Source organism: Bactrocera neohumeralis, chromosome 5 (assembly GCF_024586455.1).
Source record: "Bactrocera neohumeralis isolate Rockhampton chromosome 5, APGP_CSIRO_Bneo_wtdbg2-racon-allhic-juicebox.fasta_v2, whole genome shotgun sequence".
NCBI lineage: Eukaryota > Metazoa > Arthropoda > Insecta > Diptera > Tephritidae > Bactrocera > Bactrocera neohumeralis.
Genome location: NC_065922.1, coordinates 75251106 through 75274430, shown reverse-complemented (window position 1 = coordinate 75274430; position 23325 = coordinate 75251106). Strand labels below are relative to the sequence as shown.

Sequence of the window (23325 nt, the reverse complement as noted above, 5' to 3'; positions counted from 1 at the left end):
AAGCTTTTCACACGCACATACCACATATACTTTTCGATATTCTCGAGTAGAGTAAGGAAGAGGAAGGAAATGACAGTGCAGCATACCAAGTACAACAAACGGAAATGGAACACAATGTCAGAGCGACATTGGCGGATACAATGAAGTCGAAACGATACACACAGGCAGAGTGAAATGGCAACTTGAGTAGACAAGAAAAGGGATGACAGTTGCGGATAAGTAAAGTGAAAGCAAAGTCACACTGCTTTTTGAAACGAGAACGGAAAATTTTATATAAAGTGTAAAGTAAAGTAACCGATGTGCATAGAAAATATCTTTAAACTTGCATAGTCCATATGTGAATGTGATAATATTAAATGCAAAAATATTTGGCCGTCGAAAGCAATTAAGGCTCATAAAATATGGCAAGCAACTGACTGCTCATATACATACACACACACATATTACGGCGCATATGTATGTGCTTTTGTTTTTGTAATGGCTTGTATTTAAGGCTCGAGTACTTCGTCGTTTCAGTTCGGCTGTCAAAATGTTGTGCGTGTGTTGAACGTCTGGCAGGATGCGTTGAAGCTTTTGCCACAGCCGAGCAAGGACTCTTTAGAGTGTGAATTGAGCGGCTCATGAGGTTGTTTGTAAAGAAAAGAGAGCGCGTAGTGTGCCTTTGTGTGTGTGTAGGTGAAGTTTTCGACATATACACAACGGTAAATTGCAATCATTCATGGCGACCGTTCAGTCAGTGCGCTAATAGACACCAACCAAATGGCCAGATTTGACAACGACCAATTCACACATTCGAGTTGTTGAAAAATAGAGAAACAGCAGACACTAGAAACGGTTAGACAATTAGCTGGTGTATACGGCATGCGAGAGTGTGTGTGTTTATGTATTTTTTGGAGTATTTCTACGCTTTTTAAACGACGTTGCGAAAAAGTAAAAAATTTGTGAAATGAAAATTTATGTCGAAAAAAATTTAGAAATAAATTTGAAAACTCGGGTGTTTTCCATACGATTTATTTGAAAAAAATGTTTTTCTTGCATATTTTCCGCTTACAATCGACCAGCGATTGCAAAGTGCCGCCCCCGCCTTAATCAGTACACACCACATACATATTTATAAGAGTAACAGTAAAAAAAAATTGAAAGGAAGCGAAGTTGTGCGACAGACACAGCACCAATAACGCAGCAGCGTGGATGCCGAGTGGTTGGCGGAACGAAATCGAAGTCAGGCGAAATTCGTGAAAAAAGTTAAATGTAGTGAAAGTGAAGGTGAACGCAGCAGTGCCAGTGGACAGAAGGTATCCATAAAAAAAACATACAAAAATAAAATTAAACTACACGCGCAGGCATAAAGGACGAACAAGGCGTAATAAAAAAATGTAAAACGTATAAAAGTGAAAAGGCATATACTATTATATACACACATACATATAGTATTTAAGAAGTTTAAAAGTACGGAATTAATGGCGGTAGGTGGTTGACGGTGCACGGCGATACTATAGATGGTTGTTGCGGAATTATGCAAATTTACAAAAACGAAAAAAAAAACAAATATTAGTTTGGGCAACTAAATTTTTTAATGTTAAGCGCTTTATGTGAAAGCCCAGGCACAAGTTTGTACATAGAAGTGAAAAAATTATATCAATGAAGGAAATGAAGGAAAAAAATTATAACAATAAGGAATTTAATATACAATAGTAAAACGTACATATACTAATATATGTACATTTACATATATGTATAAAGTACATATAATATGTAAAATAATAAAAAATAAAAAGATATGCATGTAACTCCAAACTATTATATAAAAAAAATCATAAATGTTTAGAATATAACTTTTTGACATAAAATTTGAGGTAAAATAATAATAAGAAAATATCAATAATAAAAAAATAAAATATATAAAAAATAAAATAAAAATGATAAATAAAAAAAAAAATTTAACAAAAAAAAATTTAACAAAAAAAAAATAAATATAAAAAATAAAATAAAAATTTTCTTATTGTCTAACTTTATAAAAATTTAATTAAAAAATAACTAAAAGTATAAACAAGAATATGGATAAAAATATGAATTTTGTACTTACCGTAGTTGCGTAATGGTTCTGAAATAAAAAAAATATTCATTTTAGAATAATAAAAAAATTATCAAATAAAGAAAATACTTAAATTGCCATATAGTATAAATGTTTAAAATATAAATTTTCAGCAGAAATATTTGAGAACATTTTTCTTAAAAAAACAATAAAAATTACAAAAAAAATTATAAAAAGTTATGATATTTATTTTAAATATTTTTTATAATTTTTTTATTAATTTTAGAATAATAAAAAACAAAGTAAAAAATAAAGAAATTATTTAAATTAAATTAATACATGTAAAACTAGAAAATAACTAGAACTAAAACTACATAAAACGAAAAGTTACATTTGAAAACAAAAAATAAATAAATGTACTTAAAAATTAATAAATTCTATGCTACAGCATATAGCTGCCTTAAAACTGACCGATCAAAGTTCTCGTATAGAAAATTTTTTTTATTTGTATTTTATTTTTTTTTCAGTTTTAATATTAATTCCAAATAATCTCAAATTTTTTGTTTATAAAAATAATAAAATAAAATCACTTAATTATTATTTAAAAAAATAAATAAGTGTTATTGCATTTAGTTTTAATTAAAAAAATAATATAAAAATGTACAATTATTAATTTTTCCGGGTGTTATACTGGTTAATCGAAAAAGTATTTTCGTATTTTGTCAATATGTAGATGTCGTTACAGTCGTATATCTGCAATGTCCATTTTGTCATACCATATAGTGTTGGAAAGATGAGATTTTAAGCTTCATTTAACCTAAAAAAAATTAAATTCGGGGAAGTTGAAAAAAGTTACAGCTGTGCAAAAGTGAGTGAAAATAATGAAAAAATTCAACATATTTTGAAATTTTTGTATAAAAAAGGCAAGCATGCCACGCAAGCCACCAATGAAATTTGTGAAGTTTACGGAGACGATGCTGTATCAGTTCGTAAGTTCGTGTAGCGGAACAATGGTTTGCTCGCTTCCGTTTTAGAAATTTCGAAATTTCGATTTACACTGATGGAAATCTTTAGCGAAAAAAGGCGAAAAACTATAAGTTGAAGTTTGATTAGAAATACGAAAAGACTTTTTCGACTACCCAATATTAACCCCAGACCTCAAGCCCACACTTATCATACTTGCCCATCGCTACAAGTAAAGAAAGCAATTTTCTATACAAATAAAAAAGACTTGATGTAAAGTTAAAAGATGAAAGGAAAAAAAAATAAAAATAAAAATAAAAAATAATAATAAATAATAAATAAATAATATAAATAGAAAAATGAAAAATTGATAAATATAATAAAATGAAGATTAAATTAATAGAAATTTAAAACATAATAATATCAATAGAAGAATTAAAAAAGCGCAATCTTCTTTTTGCCAATTTAGAAAACTTATGCAACTGTCGAGTCCGCCGGAAATATAAATTCGTCCAATAAGAAAACTAAACTAAATAAAGTGAAATAAAATTAAACAATTAACGCCCATAAAGTGACTGATATTTCGTTCCTTTCACCGTATTTTAGCAGTTTAATTTCATTTTAAATTGTCTCTGTATGCATGTAAGTCAAGCACGGGGACGCTTTTTTCATGTCAATTGCATGTTTCACATTTTACATGCAGACGCGCACAGTCACAGGAAAGAAAATAGCAAAATTGTCATTGGGAATGGGCGTCGAAATGTGAAATGATTAATTTAAGGCTCAAAAAAGCCAACGAATGCTATAACCGAAACCACAACAACAACAATAACAATAACAAAAGCAACGCCAAGCACAGCTGCAGTAGTCGAAACAAGAGTAGCAGTAGCAACAGCAGCTCAAAGCAACAACAAATCCAAAGTCGTTGTCATTGTCACTGTCGCTGTCATCGTCACTGCCGTCGTCGCAGTCACAGCTGTAGTCATCGTCGTCGTCGTAGTAGTGTTGGCCCAAGTGCTGGTGGAGAACTGTTGAATACGGCCAATGACGTCGCCAGCTGCACATAAAATCAATTGAAGGCACATATACGCGCGCACACATAGGGCCTTGTCGGCAAGGCATAGACGGGTGGAAAGAAGCCAGTCACACAACTGTTAAGGACGTCCAGCGCAGGCGGGGAAGCTGCAAGTGAAACGCCCAGCAAGTCAAGCAGGATATTGCAAGAGCGTACCTATATAATAGCAAAGGCAGTGCTGCAGACCACAGAAGCAGTTGAGTAGGTGGCAGTGATAAAATAGCGCAAAGCAGCCGTAGGTGCAGCGGGGCGCAGCGCAGTATTCGTGTTCGCGTAACAGCAGTGAAAGCTATTCGAAAGTGTAGGAAAAGTCGTAAAAATACCAACGTGAAAATAGCGCAAAAGCTGGTGACTTGCTGTGAGACCCGCACGCAACAGCGCGCACCACTCCCGCGGAGAGGTTTGTGGTGGCAACTCGCGAAGCGCAAGAACAAAGCATAACAACAGCAAAAACAAGGCGGAGGTGGAGGCAGTGCCAGCCGTGGTAACTGCAGCAGCCACAGCGCGATAAAGCAATAAAAGCACATTCCGACAGACCACAAGCGCAACAATGAAGCCATCGGATTTGCTGCAATTAACGGAAAGGGTAAATAACGATTTTACTTAGATTTTTATATAGAATATTTGCATTGCTTAGACTGCGTACTGTGAGTTATTTTTAAAGCTATCGCATAACAGCAGGCGTAAGCCAAATACAATGTATCAGTTTGCCTGCACATAACGATTACAAGAGAATTTATTCCCCTTCGGTTGATTTGTAAAATTTAACGAAATTAATAGGCATCAATAGGCTATCTATACTTATCTGCCTATATATTTTTATTGATTATTTCTAAAGCTTGCTATTTTTAACAAATAATGGTGTTTGCTTATTTTTTTTATAAAAAAAAATATATTTTTCTTAACACGATGTTTTATAAATTTATAGATAGATTGAAAGCAGATTCCTTTTTTTTAAACTAATAGAACTTTTTCTCAGCATATTCATCCAAAATGTATGCTTCAACATTCTATCAAGATATTCATTAAAAATTATTCTTCTGTTATCCTAAATGTATGCTACATTTTATTTTTCGATTGCAGTAATTATTAGAAAATGGCATATTTTTTCAGAAGTCCAAAGAAATATTGGACAGATTTTAATGGCCTAGTATAAATATAAAGAAATAAGTTGAAGTTTCATTAGAAATACGAAAAGACTTTTTCGACTATGTATATATATATATTTTTAAATTAACTGTATGTTTGTTTTTAGCTTTTTTAAGCTTTAGAGAATGATAATTTTCCAATATCTATTGCATCCCAATAATAAATGCTAGCATACATTTAGGCTAAATCTGTGTAGAAGACTAATATACCCTGATCAGCGTATATTAAGATTGTCGTTGTTTGTAATACCCAGAAGGAAATACCGGAGACCCTTTAAAGTTACAGCTATATAAATTTTCAGCATGACAAGGTGCAGCGGAGAACGCAGAAACATAATTTATGGGGGGTTTGCTGCTCAAATTTTGCATCATTTAAAAAAAAAAATGAAAAAGACAAAAACAAAATAAGCTGAGCTGAAACTACGTTCGCGGCGTTACAGACCTTTTTGTTTTCAGCCCTTTTTGGGTCTAAGAGAATGATAACTGAATACAGTATAGCAAAGCGAAAGCCTGAAAAGCTAGATATGCAATTTTTTAGCGATTTTGGTATTCTCTTTGTCGGGCCATCATAATCTGACCATTATTTTATTGGATTTCTGAAAAATATGCTATTTACTAATAGTTTCTGCAACGGAAAAATAAAATGTAGTATACATTTAGGATGAATATTCTGACAGAAAGTTCTATAAGTTTTATTTAAATTTTAACTCTGCTGTTCTGCACTCAGAAATATTAAAATGACAACTGCTATTATGATAAAAAAATCGACGAGCCCACTAAAAACCCTATGGACTTGATTTCTTTCCTTCACTGCCAAATTAATACCGAACTGGTAAAAATCAATGTTTAATTTAATAATTTTTGAAAGAGCAAAACTTCCAGAATTTTTTAATAACAAATAATATTAATATTTTAATTAAACATTGAAATAAAAAAAAAACTTGAAAATTATCACAGCAATAAAATCAAAAATGATTTCCACAAAACTCAATGGCATGCAAATATTTACTTACACACGCACATGTATGTACGTACATACATAAATACCTTCATATGTGAATATTACGAGGAGAAATAAATTTAACTGTGAATCACTTTCTGTTATACGTCTGTCGGTCATTCAAGTCATGCAAGCTGTACAAGTCACTCGCTGTCCCTTAAAGTCATTTATTCGGTACAATACGCATGCGACTCGTATACATACATATATACATACACATTCGCAAACATTTATGACATTTTCAACATCTCAGCGCAGTGATAAGTTTTCCCCAACGATCCCAAGTGCGCTCATCACCAACACAACGCACAATTGGGCCAGAATGTTCTTAGTGAGTGGGCCAACACGGCGTATACGTTACATTTACAAATTGTGCGTTCACACCATGCTGTCGTTGCGGTTTTTTCGGTTAAAGTGTGGCAACACAGGAGCCAGCAGTAACAAACACCAGCGTACGCACCCACTCACACACACACGCATACATCTTCAGAAATATATACAATATACATATGTATGTACATACAGGCGTGTATCCCTACATGCATTAGGGGGTTGTTGTTTACACATGCGTCTGTGTGTGTGTGTAGATTGACAGCAATCCTTACGTATTCATGTTCGATTGCGTATAGCTATATTGAAACTTCAGCGCTTCAACACCCGCCCCCTTACGAACGAGCAGCTCGTTTCGGCTTTCTGTCTTAGTCAAGATAATGTCCTTTTGAATGCACAAACATGTTGAGCACAATAACAACAACGCATGCGAAATGTTCCAAAAATATCAGGATGAACGATGTGAGAGATACATATGTATGTATATGCATGTACAGAGAGTTATGTGTGAAGAGTTGTAAAAGCATACATATGTATGGTATGTGCGCGCCTTAGACTTTATTGTAATTTTTCTCGTCATTATCGTGCCTTTTTTTTGCATTTGTGAATGTGGGGATGAGTCAGCGCTGCGCAACATATTGTCAACTTTTCTTTTTGTATCAGCTGCTGTCGCATAATGATTCAGATCATATTTTTGCGTAATACATGTGAATTTACATAAAAACCTGGCAACCCTTTTCACCAAAAAAAAAAAAAAAAATCGCAATTTGAAATGTGAATATTTCACAGAAAGGTGTCTATGCTTCCCTGAAAATGATATAAAATGTCAGCTATTTAATTCAGCTTGTACCAAAATCGGTCTAAATATGGCAACCCCTTAACATACATTTCCTTGGAAATATTGCTTTTTATGGAAATCATAAAGATTAAAGTGCTTGTAAATGTAATAACGGACAAGAAATATAGTGGGTAAACTAAAGTCTATTTCGACAGACGGCAAATTCATGGACCTCCGAAATATGTACTACATATGTATGTTTTTGGCGCCTTGGCTTCGTTTAAGTGTCATAAATTCATCTTCTAATCGCGTTGTATTTACTTGTAAAACTATAGTTGAAGCGCTTATAACTTGCTCTAGCCAGTCGCAATCTAGCAAACATCTGATCTCAAAAATCGAGACGATCTTAATCAAAATCATAGATGCGATTCTATCTATTTTTTTTATATCGTATCATTAAAACGAAGCTAAGCCAATTTTGAGACTTTTAACAATTTCAAAATATATATACATAAGTACATATGTATATTTAAAAAAATTTTTTTTTTCTAAAATTTAGTATTGAAAACATTAAAATTTTAAAATTGAATATTTAATTTTTAACGCGATCCAGTAGAATAGAGAATAATGAGCGGTTTTCTAGTTTAATACACCAGGTTGAGTACTTTTCGAGCCACTATTGTATGATCAAGCGAACATAAACTAAATTTGGATCTTTGAAAAAATTAAAATAAAGAAATATTTAAAAATTTTATATTTCTAAAACTGAGAGCTAAAAGAAGAAAAATTTTTAATTAAAAATTTTACAACTGAAACTTTTTTAAAATAATAAATCGAAAACTGAAATCTAAGAGACTAAAATTTTTTGATTTGAAATTCGAATTTTTAAAATTCTAAATTAAAAAAAAAAATTGAAGTTAAAACATTTAATAAAAAAAAAATAAAATTGAAACTCTTAAAATAATAAATCGAAAACTGAAAACTAAGTAATTAAATTTTTTTTATTTGAAATTCGAATATTTAAAATTTTAAATTAAAAAAAAAATTGAAGTTAAAACATTTAATAAAAAAAATAAAATTGAAACTCTTAAAATAATAAATCGAAAACTGAAAACTAAGTAATTAAAATTATTTGATTTGAAATTCGAATTTTTAACATTTTAAATTAGATAAAAAAAATTGAAGTTAAAACTTTTTTAAAATAATAAATCGAAAACTGAAAATTAAAAAATTTTCAAATTTCGAAACCTGTAAACTAAGTAATTATTTTTAATTAAAATTGAAACTTTTTTAAAATAATAAATCGAAAACTGAAAACTAAGAAATTAAAATGTTTTGATTTGAAATTCGAATTTTTAACATTTTAAATTAAAAAAATTTAAGTTAACATTTTTTTCAAAATAAAGTTTTAAAATTTCAAAACCGGATAACTAAGTAATTTTGTAATTAAAATTGAAACTCTTTTAAAATAATAAATAGAAAACTGAAAACTAAGTAATTAAATTTTTTTATTCGAAATTCGAATTTTTAACATTTTAAAATTACAAAAACAAAATTGGAAAAAACCAACTTTTTAAAAATAAAGTTTTAAAATTTTGAAACCTAAAAACCAAGTAATAATTTTTTTTTTAATTTAAAATTCGAGTTTTTAACACCCATTTTAACACAAATTAACAAGTATCCTTGAGCAAACTTTTAAGCCAAGTGAACAATTTCAAAGGCAGCAAAAACTTTACTTTGCTGGATTAAAAATAATAACTTCAAAAATTAAAAGAAAGTGGCAGAAAGAAAATAAATGCGAAAAATATGCCGTAACTTTTACTTTAAAACAATTCAGTGAAATATTGCGATAATAGCGCAAATTAAGTGCAGCAAACAGCATGAGCTTTTATTTCATTTCGATGTTCCAAGAAAAAGTCGAATGGCCTTAATATGCCATGCCTAAAGCCAATAAAGCACGTATTATGAACACACTATGTACATCCTGCCCAGCCAAACACAAGCATACTCGACAAGCTGTAACCAACACATGCTCATGTAAGTGTATGTTTGTGTATGTACATATGTGTATGTATGACATGCATTAGTTTATTTTTGTGACTGTCATTGTTTGCATTTCAACGCCCACTCATTCGCTCCGCACTTAGTCAATTATCATGCATCACTTTATTTATACTTCTGTTCCTCCGCACACCCCCTTCAAACACAGTATACATGTGTACATATGCATATATGTATGCATGCATATATGTATGTGTATATTGGGTGCAGTGTAATGTGAGGGGTTGGCAAGTCGGGATAAGAAATGCTGATTTATGTGTAATGCAGATTGCGTAATCGGAAAACTTTTCTCTTGCACTTTTCAAAATTGTTTGGAGTACACAAACATATGTATGTATGGATAAGTATATGCAAGTGGTCGGTTAGTTTTCTCGGATTATTTTTCCACTTGGCGAGCCATTTTGCATTCTAGTGCAAGTTATTTTTATTATTATCCCTACGACTGAGCTTTTGTAAATATTTCATTTATGAAGGGTGCTCATATGAAGTTAAGTGGAAGTGGAGGATGGTCCGCGGTGGAAGCATCGATATTTCATTATAGCGGCCCAACCACTGATTTTACTTTATATCCGCCGTTTGCTATAAACAAATGTCTTCTAAGCTTCCAACACGCCATCGAAAGTCTTCTCGAGCAGCCGTCAACGTTGGTCAGACCGGTATATCATATAGCTGACATGCCAACTGATCGATCAAAATCAAGATAAAGATCTCTTCATAACCTTTTATGCTATAAGATATGCTGTAAGGGGATTTTAAGTTCGGCACAACCGAAGTGAAAGCTTTTTCTAGTTTTCAATGTCAAGAGCATATTTTCTCCATAAATTTAGCGTTTCCCGCATATCAATTGCTAGATTTTCAACTCTGCCTCTTTCGTATTCACTTCAATTTAATTAAGAGGCTTCTTCATAACTCGGCTTCACCCCAAATATTTAATTTTTTCAATTTCTCATTTTCTCATAAAATAATCACAGTGTTCGTTCATAGGGTACACCTTACTGCGCTGTTGAAGTATTTTTACGCTATCCATTTACTCTACATTCATATGCCATCAAAGAGCACGCGGAATTCTGCCAAGTTTACGTGCCTGAGAGTTGGCGCCTCCCCACGTGCATTTGACGCCCTGTCGACTGGTTAATGTGTGTTTGTGGGTGTGTATGTTTCTATGTGGTTGTGAGTGTGTGTGTATGTTTGTTAGTAATTGAAAGAACGAAAACATTCAATTAAGACACCCTGCAATTTTCGACTTTTTCGCAGTCTTTTACGCCAACACTCGCAGTCACTCATTTCACACCTCCGGCTGTGCTTCGCATTCGCGCTGAAAAGGAGCACGTTCGATGCGTTGCTTCCTTCCTTATGCTCTTTGCTTTTTTATAACGCCTGTTGACGGTTTTATTCCGTTAGTGCAGCGTGTAGACAAGGGTAGACCAAAGTTGCGAGTTCTACTCAAGTTTTCATCGCTGAATTTCACACAGCAGAGAACGGTGAGTAAGCAAACGCTTAATGTGACAGTTGGTTGTCTGTTCCGTTCATAATTATCATTACTGCTGACATTACAAGTCGTACATTACGTTTTTGGTCGTATTACATTCTTATGTTCGTACAAGAAAGAAGTAGCAGCGGCAACTTCGCATATGAAAAAAACTCTCTCTCACATATAAAGGGTTGTGAGGTTCCTTTGACACGTGCTCTTTGCCTTTTCGTACAATTGCAGCATATTATTGGCAAAGTATTTCTATCTATAACAGCCTCATATTTCGAAAATTGGGTGATTTGCATCAGCAGTACCAATTTGTCGGGTATTTTTGGCTTATTTTCCGAAACCCGGTTCCTTTCGTTCCAAAACAAAGAAAGTTACGCTTTCCGATTTTTTTATTGACCAAGGTCTCCATAGAAGGTGATTAATTTGAGGGTCTCTGATTTTTCACACTATCCATTTGTATATGTATATATGTGACCTGGTCTACGGAATGGGAGCTTAGGTGTCAAATAAGGAGAACAATTAATGAGATAACGAGAAACTGACGATTATTTTTAACAGCTTTTCCCAGAAAACTAGTTTTCGCACGTTAGCTCCCTTTTCGTAGACCAGGTCACATATACATTATATGCTTTTAAGCTCACGAGTATTGGTTTCTATGAATCTAGATTGAAACTCCTCCCACTTATCGCGGGACAAAATTTTAGGTTAGGTTTTGAGATTATATTTTTAAATTATTACAAATAGTTTCACAAACTATTTTGGCGAACAAATAAATATATGTTTATGGGGTAGTCGAAAAAGTCTTTTCGTATTTCTAATCAAACTTTAACTTATTTTTTTATATTTATACTAATAAATAAAAACAAAAAAATAAAAATAAAAAAAAACAATATGTACCAGTTTGGTCGACCACTTCTTGCTATTTTTCCGCTAGAGACATATTCCATCAGTGTAAATCGAAATTTCGAAATTTCCAGAATGGTGACGATGAACCATTGTTGTGCTACCTAACTGATACAGCATCGTCTGCGTAAATTTCACAAATTTCTTTGGTGGCTTGCGTGGTACTTTTCCCTTTTTTATACAAAAATTTCAAAATATGGCGAATTTCTTCATTATTATCACTCATTTTTGAACAGTTGTAACATTTTTTCAACTTCCCCGAATTTATTTTGTTTCTGATTAAATGAAGCTTAAAATCTCACCTTTCCAACACTATATGGTATGCCACAACGTGATTGGTAGCCCTGGAGATATAGAACGACATCTGGTGACAAAATCCGAAAAGACTTTTTCGACTACCCAATATACGTACATTTTTTAAATTTACTTTAAAATTGTAAACAGAAAAGCATTTTGAGTTAAAAAAAAATATTGGGCGTTTACAAAATTATTATAATTAAAATAAAAATCGCCAAAAGCGCACATAAAAAGTTGTGCGAAGGAAATGCTTCGTTGGTATTAAGGAAATTTGCCTATAAATGTCGTTTAAGCGAAAACATGCGCGTGTCCGGATGGTATTTAATTTGCTTTTGAGCACACGAAAAATAAGCAATGTAGTAACGAACGTACGAACGAGTAAATATTAGCGCACGAAAGCGCCAAATGCATACACTACGCAGAACTAACCGAAATTGTGCGCGAAAATTATTTTCATACAAGGATACATACACTGTTTGTCACATAAAAGTGCAAACGCATGCATATAAATTGGAAAATTTTCGATGAAATCTTGGTTGCCGAAGTTAACGCTCTGAATAGTCAAGTTCCAATTTTAGGCAGGAACCTTGACGGATGGCGCGCAGTCATTCCTACGCAATCAGGACGAACTAAAATTTTCATACCGCCAAAGACTGTAAATTCGGCAGCGTTCTGTAACATTTTTTTTGCCGCTAAAACAGAAGGTCAAGGGTGTCTAGAAGAAACTCTGATAGCAAGTAGCATAAAGGCGATCGCATATGAACTTCGAAGGTGGTTTTATTTGAGAAGTACACGGTCCACAGCTTCGCCGTAGGAAAAACAGTAACGTAATATTATCGTTAGTGATTTTGTGAAGCCTAATTATAGATATTTTAATGAAATTTCGAGCTTCAATACGACACGTACATATACATTTATATTTCACTAAAAATTACCTCATTACACCACCTGATGAAAGAATAGAAAACAGACGGCTCTGGTATACCGGTATATACCCTTTGAGCGATGGTTAGAAAACCCTAAGTTTCTTACACAATTTAGATTAGTTTTCTTTATTTCGAGGTCATTTAAAAACATTTAGATCTGAAATTAGCAAATTTGGCTGTAAATGTTGCCTTACGTAAACCTTCCCTTATAAATTACAGTCTGCAGAATCTTACTTTTAGACTAAAGAGCCCTAAAAAGCCTTTTTATTAACTTTGAAGAACAACGCCACCGCCAAATTCGGCACACACTCGTGTAAGGCACTGTATGTGTACATAAGTAAAATTATGAGTGTACGAACATCCTTTCGTGTCATTGCTACAGCGTCAAGAGCAACACGCAATGCCAAAAGAAAAACAACACATTTGTAACAGCAGTGCAAAGTAAACAACAATCTTTACAAACAACAACAATAAGTGCCCGCCAAAAGCATGGCATATAAATATACATACATATACATAAACGTAGAACCATCATACAACACAAACAGTTATAAGCAGAAGAAGCGCCGCAAACGAAACGTCATCGATGACAGCAATCAAAGTGGGGGAGTCACAAATACAAATGACAGCTTAGACAAGCAGGGGATTGACAAAATGGTGGCATTGCCACTCAAAGCCAAGAAGCAACAATGCTGTGCCGACAAAGCCTGTTCGGGTCGATTGTTGCTTTGTCGAGTGGTGGTGCACGTGTGCGCGTGTGTTTTTCTTACCACTATTTTTGTGGTTATTACGTTTATGGCTTTTACGATTGCCTGGTAGTTTGTCGCTTTTTTTGTTAATATTTATTTGTGTATAGCTGTTAATGTTGTATTTTTTATTGTTGCCATCAATTCATTGATAATTTCTTTTCTGCAAATTTAAGTTATGTGCTCGTGCCTAACTGGTTTCCTGTTTTCTTTCCACAACATGGTTTGCCACCGTTAAATGAAATTTCAGAGTTTACGAGCATATTTTTCGCCATGTGCAGAGGTTTTGGCAACAAAGTCTTTCGAAAAAGCTTTTTTAATGCTTAGTTTGAAGCAATATGTTGCACGGAGAATAAGATGACGTACTCTGTTTTAAACATGTTTATTAAAACTTAATGTTTATATTGATTTAAGAGGTTATATTCACTTAAATATATAAGTTTCATAAAACCGATTTTTTTGCATAATATGTCCCGGTGTGCATTTGGAAATAGTTTCGAAGATATCACAAAAATATCTCCGAAACGGATGGACCAAGCGACTTAAAATTCTCACCAGACCTTTTTAGATATGTTGTCATATATGATCGAAGGAATAAGATTTTTGATAATAACTCCGATTTGTAAGCCACTCTGTAATAAAGATTTCATGGAAATGAAATCGATTTTTCATAGAAACCACATTTTTTTGGTTACGGTCATTTTGTCAAATATCAAAAACTTCTTGTATTCATCTATAATGATAATAAAATTAGGATTTGAGACAATTGAAAGCAGCGACATCTTCCTCACCGCCAGACACCTTTTTCGGAGATTAGATCGGAGATCGGCTACGAATTCAACTAAAAAAATTCTAAATTTTTTCAAAAATAATTCAAAAAATAAAAAAACATTCACAATTCACAAAAAAAAACATTCACAGAATACTCGTTTTTCTTGACTTGTAAGTGGTTATAACCCATTGAATGTAACCTCTTCGTTAGATCGATGGTTCTATCTTCACTCTCGTTTGCTTAACTCTCGCGCAACTCAAAGCGCTCTCTGACTCTCTGTCTGAAATGAGTTAAAGAGAGGATCCAATAAGAAACAGAAATTGCTGCTAGCCAAAAACCTCAAGCTCAGTAACATGCCGCCGTTAGTAGTCCTGGTAGAGGTGCTTTTTGATAGCCGGAAATTTAACCTGTATTAAATATCAAAAATTTTTTTCCATACTTCAGTTTTGCTTGCATTTCCACATTTTTACGACTTTTCCGTTCTTATGGCTAAGCACGTCGCTTTGCTATCATAAGGCACTTGAAAAACTTCACTTGCACTTGACAGCTGTGAAATTACAAATTTCGCCAAGAATTTCTTTAGTGAGCCCTGGTGTCTACTAAGTAGTGCTCTTATTTAGCCCTCACATGCACACGAGTGCTTCAAATATTTATGTGTCGGTTCATACACTTCCCTAAAGGACCTACCTACTTATTTATATATATATATATATATATATATATGTGTGTATGTATGTGTATATATGCATGTATTTGGAATAGCTCAATACTGCTGGGCGCATCATTTTTTCCGGGGACAAATAGGATATCCGTACATGTTAGAGTCAATTGCTTTGCCCTTGCATCTTCACAAGTATTGGTTGCTTGGTAAATGCATCATGTCTCCCTTGTGTTTAACTGTCATGCTAACAAATTTTTTCAATGATTTTCAGAATTCTTTCTAAAATCAAAAAAAAAAAAAAAAATCTGCCGAAAGAAATAGTAGGGAAATGGGGAAAATTATAAAAAAAAAAGGTAAACGCTAGGCAAGCAACTATGTTTTCTAGCTGGTATTGACATTTCTAGGTTGTGTATTTTATGCATACGTACACAACAAAAATATTTGGACAGTGTTGATCACAAAATTGGAAACTACACTTATTAAATTTACTTTTATACACTGTAAAATTTTTAAAAACATAAATTTAACTTGCTTTTAACACTGAACTTTGCTATCTTAATACTTTGCGACTTTCAAACTTCTACATTTCCTTTTTCCCGAAACTTCAGCACGTGCTGTTTCGCTTATTCGGAACGTGGTTGCCAATAACAGCGCCGTCAGAGTATATGTGACATCAAAAGTGTATATATTTTCGATATATGGCATATGTATATACTCCATACATATATGTTGATAAATATATGTACATATATACATATATGCAATACTTCCTTCATGTAACTATTGGGAATAAGCTAAATCGTCCAACAATCACGTGCAACCGCTAAAGGTCACTTGCGCAGTTTAGCTTTTAGGCCAAAGACATAATGAAAGGACATCACAGTTGGATTGACAAGTGCAGTAGAATGGGTATAATAAACGAGGAATTAGAAAGTATGAGGGAAATAGTTTTCAAAAGAACGCTTAATGAAGTTTGAAAAAGTCAATAGCAGGGTTGCCAGCCGTCTGTGGGTGGACAATATGGAAATTTGTTAAATAAGTCTGCAAATTTCACAGGCCCTTAACAGGTGCAGGAAAACATGATATCTAAAAAAGCGAGGGACAAACAGACGGATAAGGATGCGTACCTGGCTAAATCGACTCACCTCGTCACACTAAGCATTTATATACTATACACAGAGTTTGTCGGGAAAGTAATAGAACTGATTTTCTTACACCGCGAATGTACTTCGGAGCCTGCCGACTGTACTGTACTCCTAGCTAATGATCGAGCGGTTGCATGCGAGCACCTGGAGAGTCAGGACAAACATTTTCGAGCGACGTGTTTCTGTGACTGGTGCAAGCCGAAAATGCAGGCTTCGTTAGAGCAGAGGTACGTGAAAAAATTTTGTATGAAACTCGGTAAATCTGCGACAGAGACGTTTGATATGATCAAGCAGGCTTACCAAGATGTTGCCTTAGCAAGAAGTGGTGTGTTTCGGTGGCAGCAGGGCTTTTTGGAAGGCCGGGAAGAGATCACTGATGAAGACCGTGCTGGGAGGCCTGCGACTTCGTGAAAACGATGCTCATTGTCTTTTTTGACATCAAAGGCATTGTCCACAATGAATTTTTTCCTCCTGGACAACTCACAACACCAAGTTTTACGTGGAAGTCTTCAAGAGACTCAAACGAAGGGTCAATCGGGTCCGACAACACATCGCAGCCGATTGAATCTTGCACCACGACAACGCCCCGGCTCACACCGCCTTTCTTATGAACAGCTACGTAACTAAGGCCGATGTGGCCCAGATGACTTTTTTTGTTTCCTTGCCTGAAAAGGCCAATGAAAAGCATGTATTTTGAGACGATAGATTAGATAGATAGATTGGTTCAATAAATTTTTTTAAATCGACTCAGTCCTATTACTTTCCGGACAAATCCTGTACACTTAATAGAAAACTGAAAATCAACTAGACGTATGTATGTATGCACAGAATTTTCTAACGGAGGAATAGCTTAAACTTTCTGCCAGAAAGAAATAACCAAATTTTACAGCGATGACAAATCAACAAACGGACTAAAACTAAAGCAAGCAGAAAGAAAGCGGCAGAATCCATGATTAAAGTAGCTTTCTCCTGATTGATGTACAATGTAAAGCTGGCTGACTACTTCAATATTTACTCCTTTTCAACGGCGAAAATGTGATAATCGTGTTACGCATTGTGTTTCATAAATTTCCAGCGGATGCTGCAACAGCTGCTCTCTTACTGACTGCTTTAGGCACCTTCAAACCAAATTGCTAACCGCAAAGTGCTTTCTTAATTGTGCGCTGTTAAGCTATTGTTTCTTAAGAGCTCCCGAGCGTGCCGTCCGAAACTGAGATTTTGAATATACTTATATGAATATAATCTATTTTTTACAAAACTAATTTCCACAGCCATTGTGTGAGCATAATCTAATTAAAACGATTTCTAGTCGATTAAAATAATACGAAATCTCTGCAGTAAAAGCGACGTTTAATTAAGTAAAGGCACTTCAGACGTAAGGGCGTATTAAGCATTTACCAGCTGAAGTCTCACACCGAATGAAACGAAACAAAAGCGAATGGTCCACCCGAGACATTGAAGGACATCATTTCGTTACACAAATTCCTGTGTATGTGTCTGTGGGTTACATGTACAGTAAACAGCCCACAAGTGCATACATGCTCATGTATAATTCAAATGAATGAGTTTTGTGTGTGGTGGTGCTTGTATGCCCCCGTTGACCTTCTAATCTCTGTTGCAAATGGCGACAGCTTGCATAATGGCCCCAAATACGCCCATGAACTTTATTTCAGTTCTATTTTTTTTACTTATTTCTGGTTAACATCTTGCACATCGAGCTCTATTATCTGTTGCTTTTGTGATTTGTGTAACTTTTTTGTTATTTTGCATCTCGCTGTCGCCCCCTCTCTCTTTTATTGCACTTTGTAAGCTTTATTTCCGCTGCGATGCCATGTAATTGATAAGAACTCAATTAAGTGCTGTCGCATTGTAATTACAAAAACATAATTTATTTTACATCCCTTTGAGTTGATAAGGACGAAAAAGATAAAAGAGAAATGTCAAAAAAACACTAAAAAAAAAGTCAAAGGTCCTTTATACTGCTATACTCTTATACAGACATACATATGTACATATATCAGAGCAAGTTAAATGAAGTTGTTTTGCAATTTACACTCAATACAGCTAAACAATAAAAAAATCACGAAGGACATGCAAGGCAAACGCAGACAATGCTGCACAGTAAATATGAAATGACCCGGGAGCTTGGAAATTTAGGATGCTGAGATGCTGAATTGCAAAACATTTTATCCTTTTACTTCCGCGTACTAGCCAAGAGCTTACAGGCGCAACATTGGCCGGATGCGAAGTACGTGCATACATATGTATGTATGTATGTATATACACATGAAGCTATGCGGGTGCAACGGATATGACGGCTATGTGCTGTTGACTTAAAAAGTTGACTGAAAAAATGTGGCGGTGATGCGTTTCCGGTCAAGCGTACCACCAAATGAGCCAGCAAATGTCCAAACGACAATATATCGGGTGATTTTTTAAGAGCTTGATAACTTTTTTTAAAAAAAAACGCATAAAATTTGCAAAATCTCATCGGTTCTTTATTTGAAACGTTAGATTGGTTCATGACATTTACTTTTTGAAGATAATTTCATTTAAATGTTGACCGCGGCTGCGTCTTAGGTGGTCCATTCGGAAAGTCCAATTTTGGGCAACTTTTTCGAGCATTTCGGCCGGAATAGCCCGAATTTCTTCGGAAATGTTGTCTTCCAAAGCTGGAATAGTTGCTGGCTTATTTCTGTAGACTTTAGACTTGACGTAGCCCCACAAAAAATAGTCTAAAGGCGTTAAATCGCATGATCTTGGTGGCCAACTTACGGGTCCATTTCTTGAGATGTATTGTTCTCCGAAGTTTTCCCTCAAAATGGCCATAGAATCGCGAGCTGTGTGGCATGTAGCGCCATCTTGTTGAAACCACATGAGTCAACATTTAAATGAAATTATCTTCAAAAAGTAAATGTCATGAACCAATCTAACGTTTCAAATAAAGAACCGATGAGATTTTGCAAATTTTATGCGTTTTTTTTTAAAAAAGTTATCAAGCTCTTAAAAAATCACCCGATATTATGACCAATATTTACGGGATTAATTTGTGAATCCCGAAAAGTTCGGATTTTGAAAAAGGTCAATCCCGAAATCTCGGGATTTTTTAGAATATCTTTCAACATGAGTTATATTCATTAAAATTTATGCTATGAGCGACCCATAAAGTACACAAAATTGTTGAAATTTCGGAATTTTGAGAAAAGTCAATTCCGACATTTCGGGATTTTTTAGAATATCTTTCAACGTGAGTTATATTCATTAAAATTTATGTTATGGCCGACCCATAAAGTGGACAAAATCGTTTAAATTTCGGGATTTTGAAAAAGGTCCATCCCGAAATCTCGGGACTTTTTAGAATATCTTTCAACCTGATTTATTTTTACTAAATTTTATGCAATGGCCGATCCATAATGTGTACAGAATTTTTTAAAAAATTTCGGGATTTTTCAAAATACCATTGAATATGATTTCTATATGTTAAATTCTGAATTATGACTGACTCATAATAAAACCAAAAACCGTTTATGACTAGAAATGTAAGAGCTACTGGTTGCATCTCCTTCTGATATTGCAAATGGAAGGAGAAGCTTGAGCGAACTTCTAGTACAGATTTAGAGGCCTAATAATGGTTATTTTGTATGATATTCCAGTAACAAGCGAATCCCGAAAGTTTAGTACCGACGTTAGGGATGCATTGTAGTTCGTTCGACAAGCATACCTGCGGTACTACATACCTCAGTATTCATACATATATAATATAAACTCCTGCAGATTTACAGCCGCATCAACCACCAACCGTCTAAATGTCTTTGGCAATACTGGCAGCAACAAATGTCCAATCGACCGTCCTAACGAACAGCTGGTCCAAACGAGCGCGTAGCCAACGAAGCAGAAGATAAGCGCCATCAATTGTGGTTGTTGCTGTGTAGCTGGTGTCGCTGGTGAAGGTTGATTGGCAAAGCGTCGCTTGGCTAGCTCACACAGCTACAGCAGCAATAGCTTTAAATTCTGTGTGTGTATTAGTGTGCGTATTATATGTGTATAAGTGTGTGTGTGTGTGATTTATTATTATTTTCCATTTATTTTATTTTATATTGCTTTTCCCGCGTCTGCGGCTATTTTTTGCAACCCCCCTTAAACCCCCATCATAATTTCAAATTTTTTTCCTATTCATGTTATTTAAAAACCACGTCAACAACAGCAGTGAAAACAAAAAAATCAAAATAACGGCACAAACAAATGGCACAAAAGCTTCAAAGAAGAAGACAATCACTTTATAGATTAATTTAAGGTCTGAGAAATTACTACATTCTATATATCCAAGGTGCGTTCCAAAGCAAACAGGACTTTATGAATCTAAATTTGGAAATACACCAGTCGACATATAGATGGCGCCAGGGGGCGCTAGATTCATAAAGTCCTGTTTACTTTGGAATGCACCTTGTAGACTCCTTTTAGTTGCTGAATTGATGCTTATCTAGACTGTGCAGGTCCAGGGCAGGGCACGTTTTGAAATGGTTTGAGGGATAGGGATGTTTAAAGCGGCCTATACTATTATGACCAGCTGTATACATTTTTTTGATACTCGTCGTATCACGAATATGACAACCCAAACGACTATAATCCTTTTAAGTGCTTTGTCATTTCGACCTAAAAATCTGTTGTTGCTGTTGTAGTGGCAGTAAATATACAACAAATACTTTAGCGTAATGCTGCTGAGTTGAATATTCTTGTACGGATAAAGAATCGGGTCCGTTCCGTTTATTTTGACCCGATTGCTGTATAACGAAATTCTCTTTTGTACATTTCTTACAGGGTTTGTCCGGAAAGTAATAGGACTGAGTCGATTTAAAAACATTTATTGAACCAATTGTTACAATTCTTTAAAAACTTTCAAAATAGGCTCCTTCTGCGTCGATGCAACGCTGGCAGTGCGATTTCCAAGCATTGAAGGCTTTTTGGAAGGCATTTACCGGAATAGCCTTTAGAGCCGAGGTGCATGCATGCTGCTTGGATCCCCTTTCATCGGCCTTTTCAGGCAAGGAAACAAAAAAAAGTCCGGGAGGCCACATCTGTGCTGACGAGCCGTTCGTTTGTTAGCTAGGAACGCCCTCTATCGAATCCAGTCGATGCGCGCACGCTCTGAAGTACCGTCGCGGCGGAAAGAAGTCAGTCTATTACTTTTCGGACAAACCCTGTACAACACATACATATGTTTTAGCCTGATTTTCGGAGTTTCAACTGAAAAATTTCAGACAGATGACTTAATGGAATATGGTTCGGAAAATATTCAAGTTAAAATTTCCTTGTGAAATTCTAAAATTAAACATTTAAGCTGAAAGCTCTTTCGAACACAACATTGACTGAAAAACAATTCGATTTTAGTACCACCAGAAATCGTAGCAAAATCGAAAACCTAAACTCAAAAAATTAAGTCGCTCAGCACTCAATCCCTTTCGAAACTTTAGAAAATACGCAAAGTACAACTATTCTACGATATTGAAACGAACGCACCACAAAAGAAATGGCCGATACTCATACGCCACGGCCAAAGAAACTAATTTAGGAATCGCCCTAATCACTAATGCTCAACAGCTTTATTTACATAATATTCCAATTAATTAGCTACATTTTAAAATTCTTGTAATACTTGTGCGAGAATCTTGATTCGCTTTCTAATTATCGCTAACAAGAATATGCATAGGATTTGCTTGGCTCAACAGCTGTAAGCAGCCAGTACGGCGAAAAGCCGTTCAGCGCTGAGCTAACCCTGACATTTTCCACAAAAGGACATAAGCACGCAACCGAGGAAAAATGTACAAACAACAACATACTCGTATGCGGTTGCAGGATGACGGCGAGGAGGCGTGCGGTAGCATTTAGCAGCAGCAGCAACACCATTTATGTTGAGTGGTACTTGTTGCAAATATCGATTAAAGTGCCGCACGCGCTCGGACGTGTGTGTATGTGTGTGTGGCACACATTTAAATAAACATGTAGATATGTATGCAAAAGTGTTCTCCTTCACTTTATAAGAGACTTACATACATATTTATATGTATGACCTATAACAGAATATACCCACGAATATGCCATGGAGTACACAGAAATATATAAATGATCAGCGTAACGGGCCGAGTCGACGGTCGTTTGTCTTAACGTCTGTACGTCTGTGCATACCCTCAGTTTTTGAGACAAATTTTGCACACATCTTTTTCTCCCCAAGAAGCTTCTCATTTGTCGGAACTACCGATATCGAATCACTATAGCTTACAGTTGCCATGCAACCTGACCGATCAAAATCAAGTTCTTGTATGGAAACTTTTATATTTGTGTAGGGTATATTTATATAGTATGCGTTTTTTTTTTGCTTTTACTGTTATTGTTGTAAATCTACATTTTTTCTCAATTCCATCAGACAATGTGCGCATAACTATAAATATACTTGTGTGTGCAAGCGCTGACAACAAGTGGGCCAATTGACTAAAGTGTTAATAGAAGTGCAAAGTGCTTGCTTTTGTGTGTGTGTGCGCGTTTGCGTAGGCTTCTGCTAATGATGCTCAAATGGCAAATGACTTGAAGTGTCCTTGATAGTTAATAACTTTTTAATTTCTAAGCTTCATTTTTTCCGTTGTTTCCGTTGCCCATACGCACCGCCGCACCGACCGTTTAAGTTGACTATTTTTTCATAATTAAATTTTTTATTCACGTACGCGTTTATTCCACATTTTACAGCCTTTTGCGTTTATTTGCAGATCAAATTTAAGATTCCTTTACCGCCCGGTGTCACAACAACAACTCTAATACCAAAGCTAATACGCACCAAAGATGTGAAGCAGCTGCAGGATGGCAGTGCGCAGCCAACAAAGCCCAAATTAACGGTAAATATTAATTTACATAATTCGTTTATAATAATGGTTACATAAAGAGAGCTTATATAGCTCCGTTTTTGGGATTAAAGAGATTTTTGAATTTTCGGCTCCGTTCTTTCTATTCCATACT

General features: G+C 34.8%; 2 protein-coding genes across 3 annotated transcripts in view; one reads left to right on the top strand and one right to left on the bottom strand.

The window, feature by feature from the left end:
* LOC126758485 (uncharacterized) overlaps positions 1 to 23325 on the bottom strand; it is a 54948-nt gene that overhangs the window by 28932 nt on the left and 2691 nt on the right. Inside the window, exon 2 of one of the 2 annotated variants that reach the window (XM_050472756.1) lies at positions 2087 to 2104. The exons of the other annotated variant lie outside the window; for it this stretch is intronic. Coding sequence (XP_050328713.1) covers positions 2087 to 2104 — 18 coding nt within the window. The remainder of the gene's footprint in view (positions 1 to 2086; positions 2105 to 23325) is intronic. 2 annotated transcript variants of the gene reach the window in all.
* LOC126758495 (cationic amino acid transporter 2) overlaps positions 299 to 23325 on the top strand; it is a 26695-nt gene continuing 3668 nt past the window's right edge. Inside the window, exons 1-3 of the mRNA XM_050472776.1 lie at positions 299 to 930; positions 3468 to 4659; positions 23079 to 23242. Of these exons, the coding sequence (XP_050328733.1) occupies positions 4624 to 4659; positions 23079 to 23242 (200 nt within the window). The 5' untranslated portion in view covers positions 299 to 930; positions 3468 to 4623. The remainder of the gene's footprint in view (positions 931 to 3467; positions 4660 to 23078; positions 23243 to 23325) is intronic.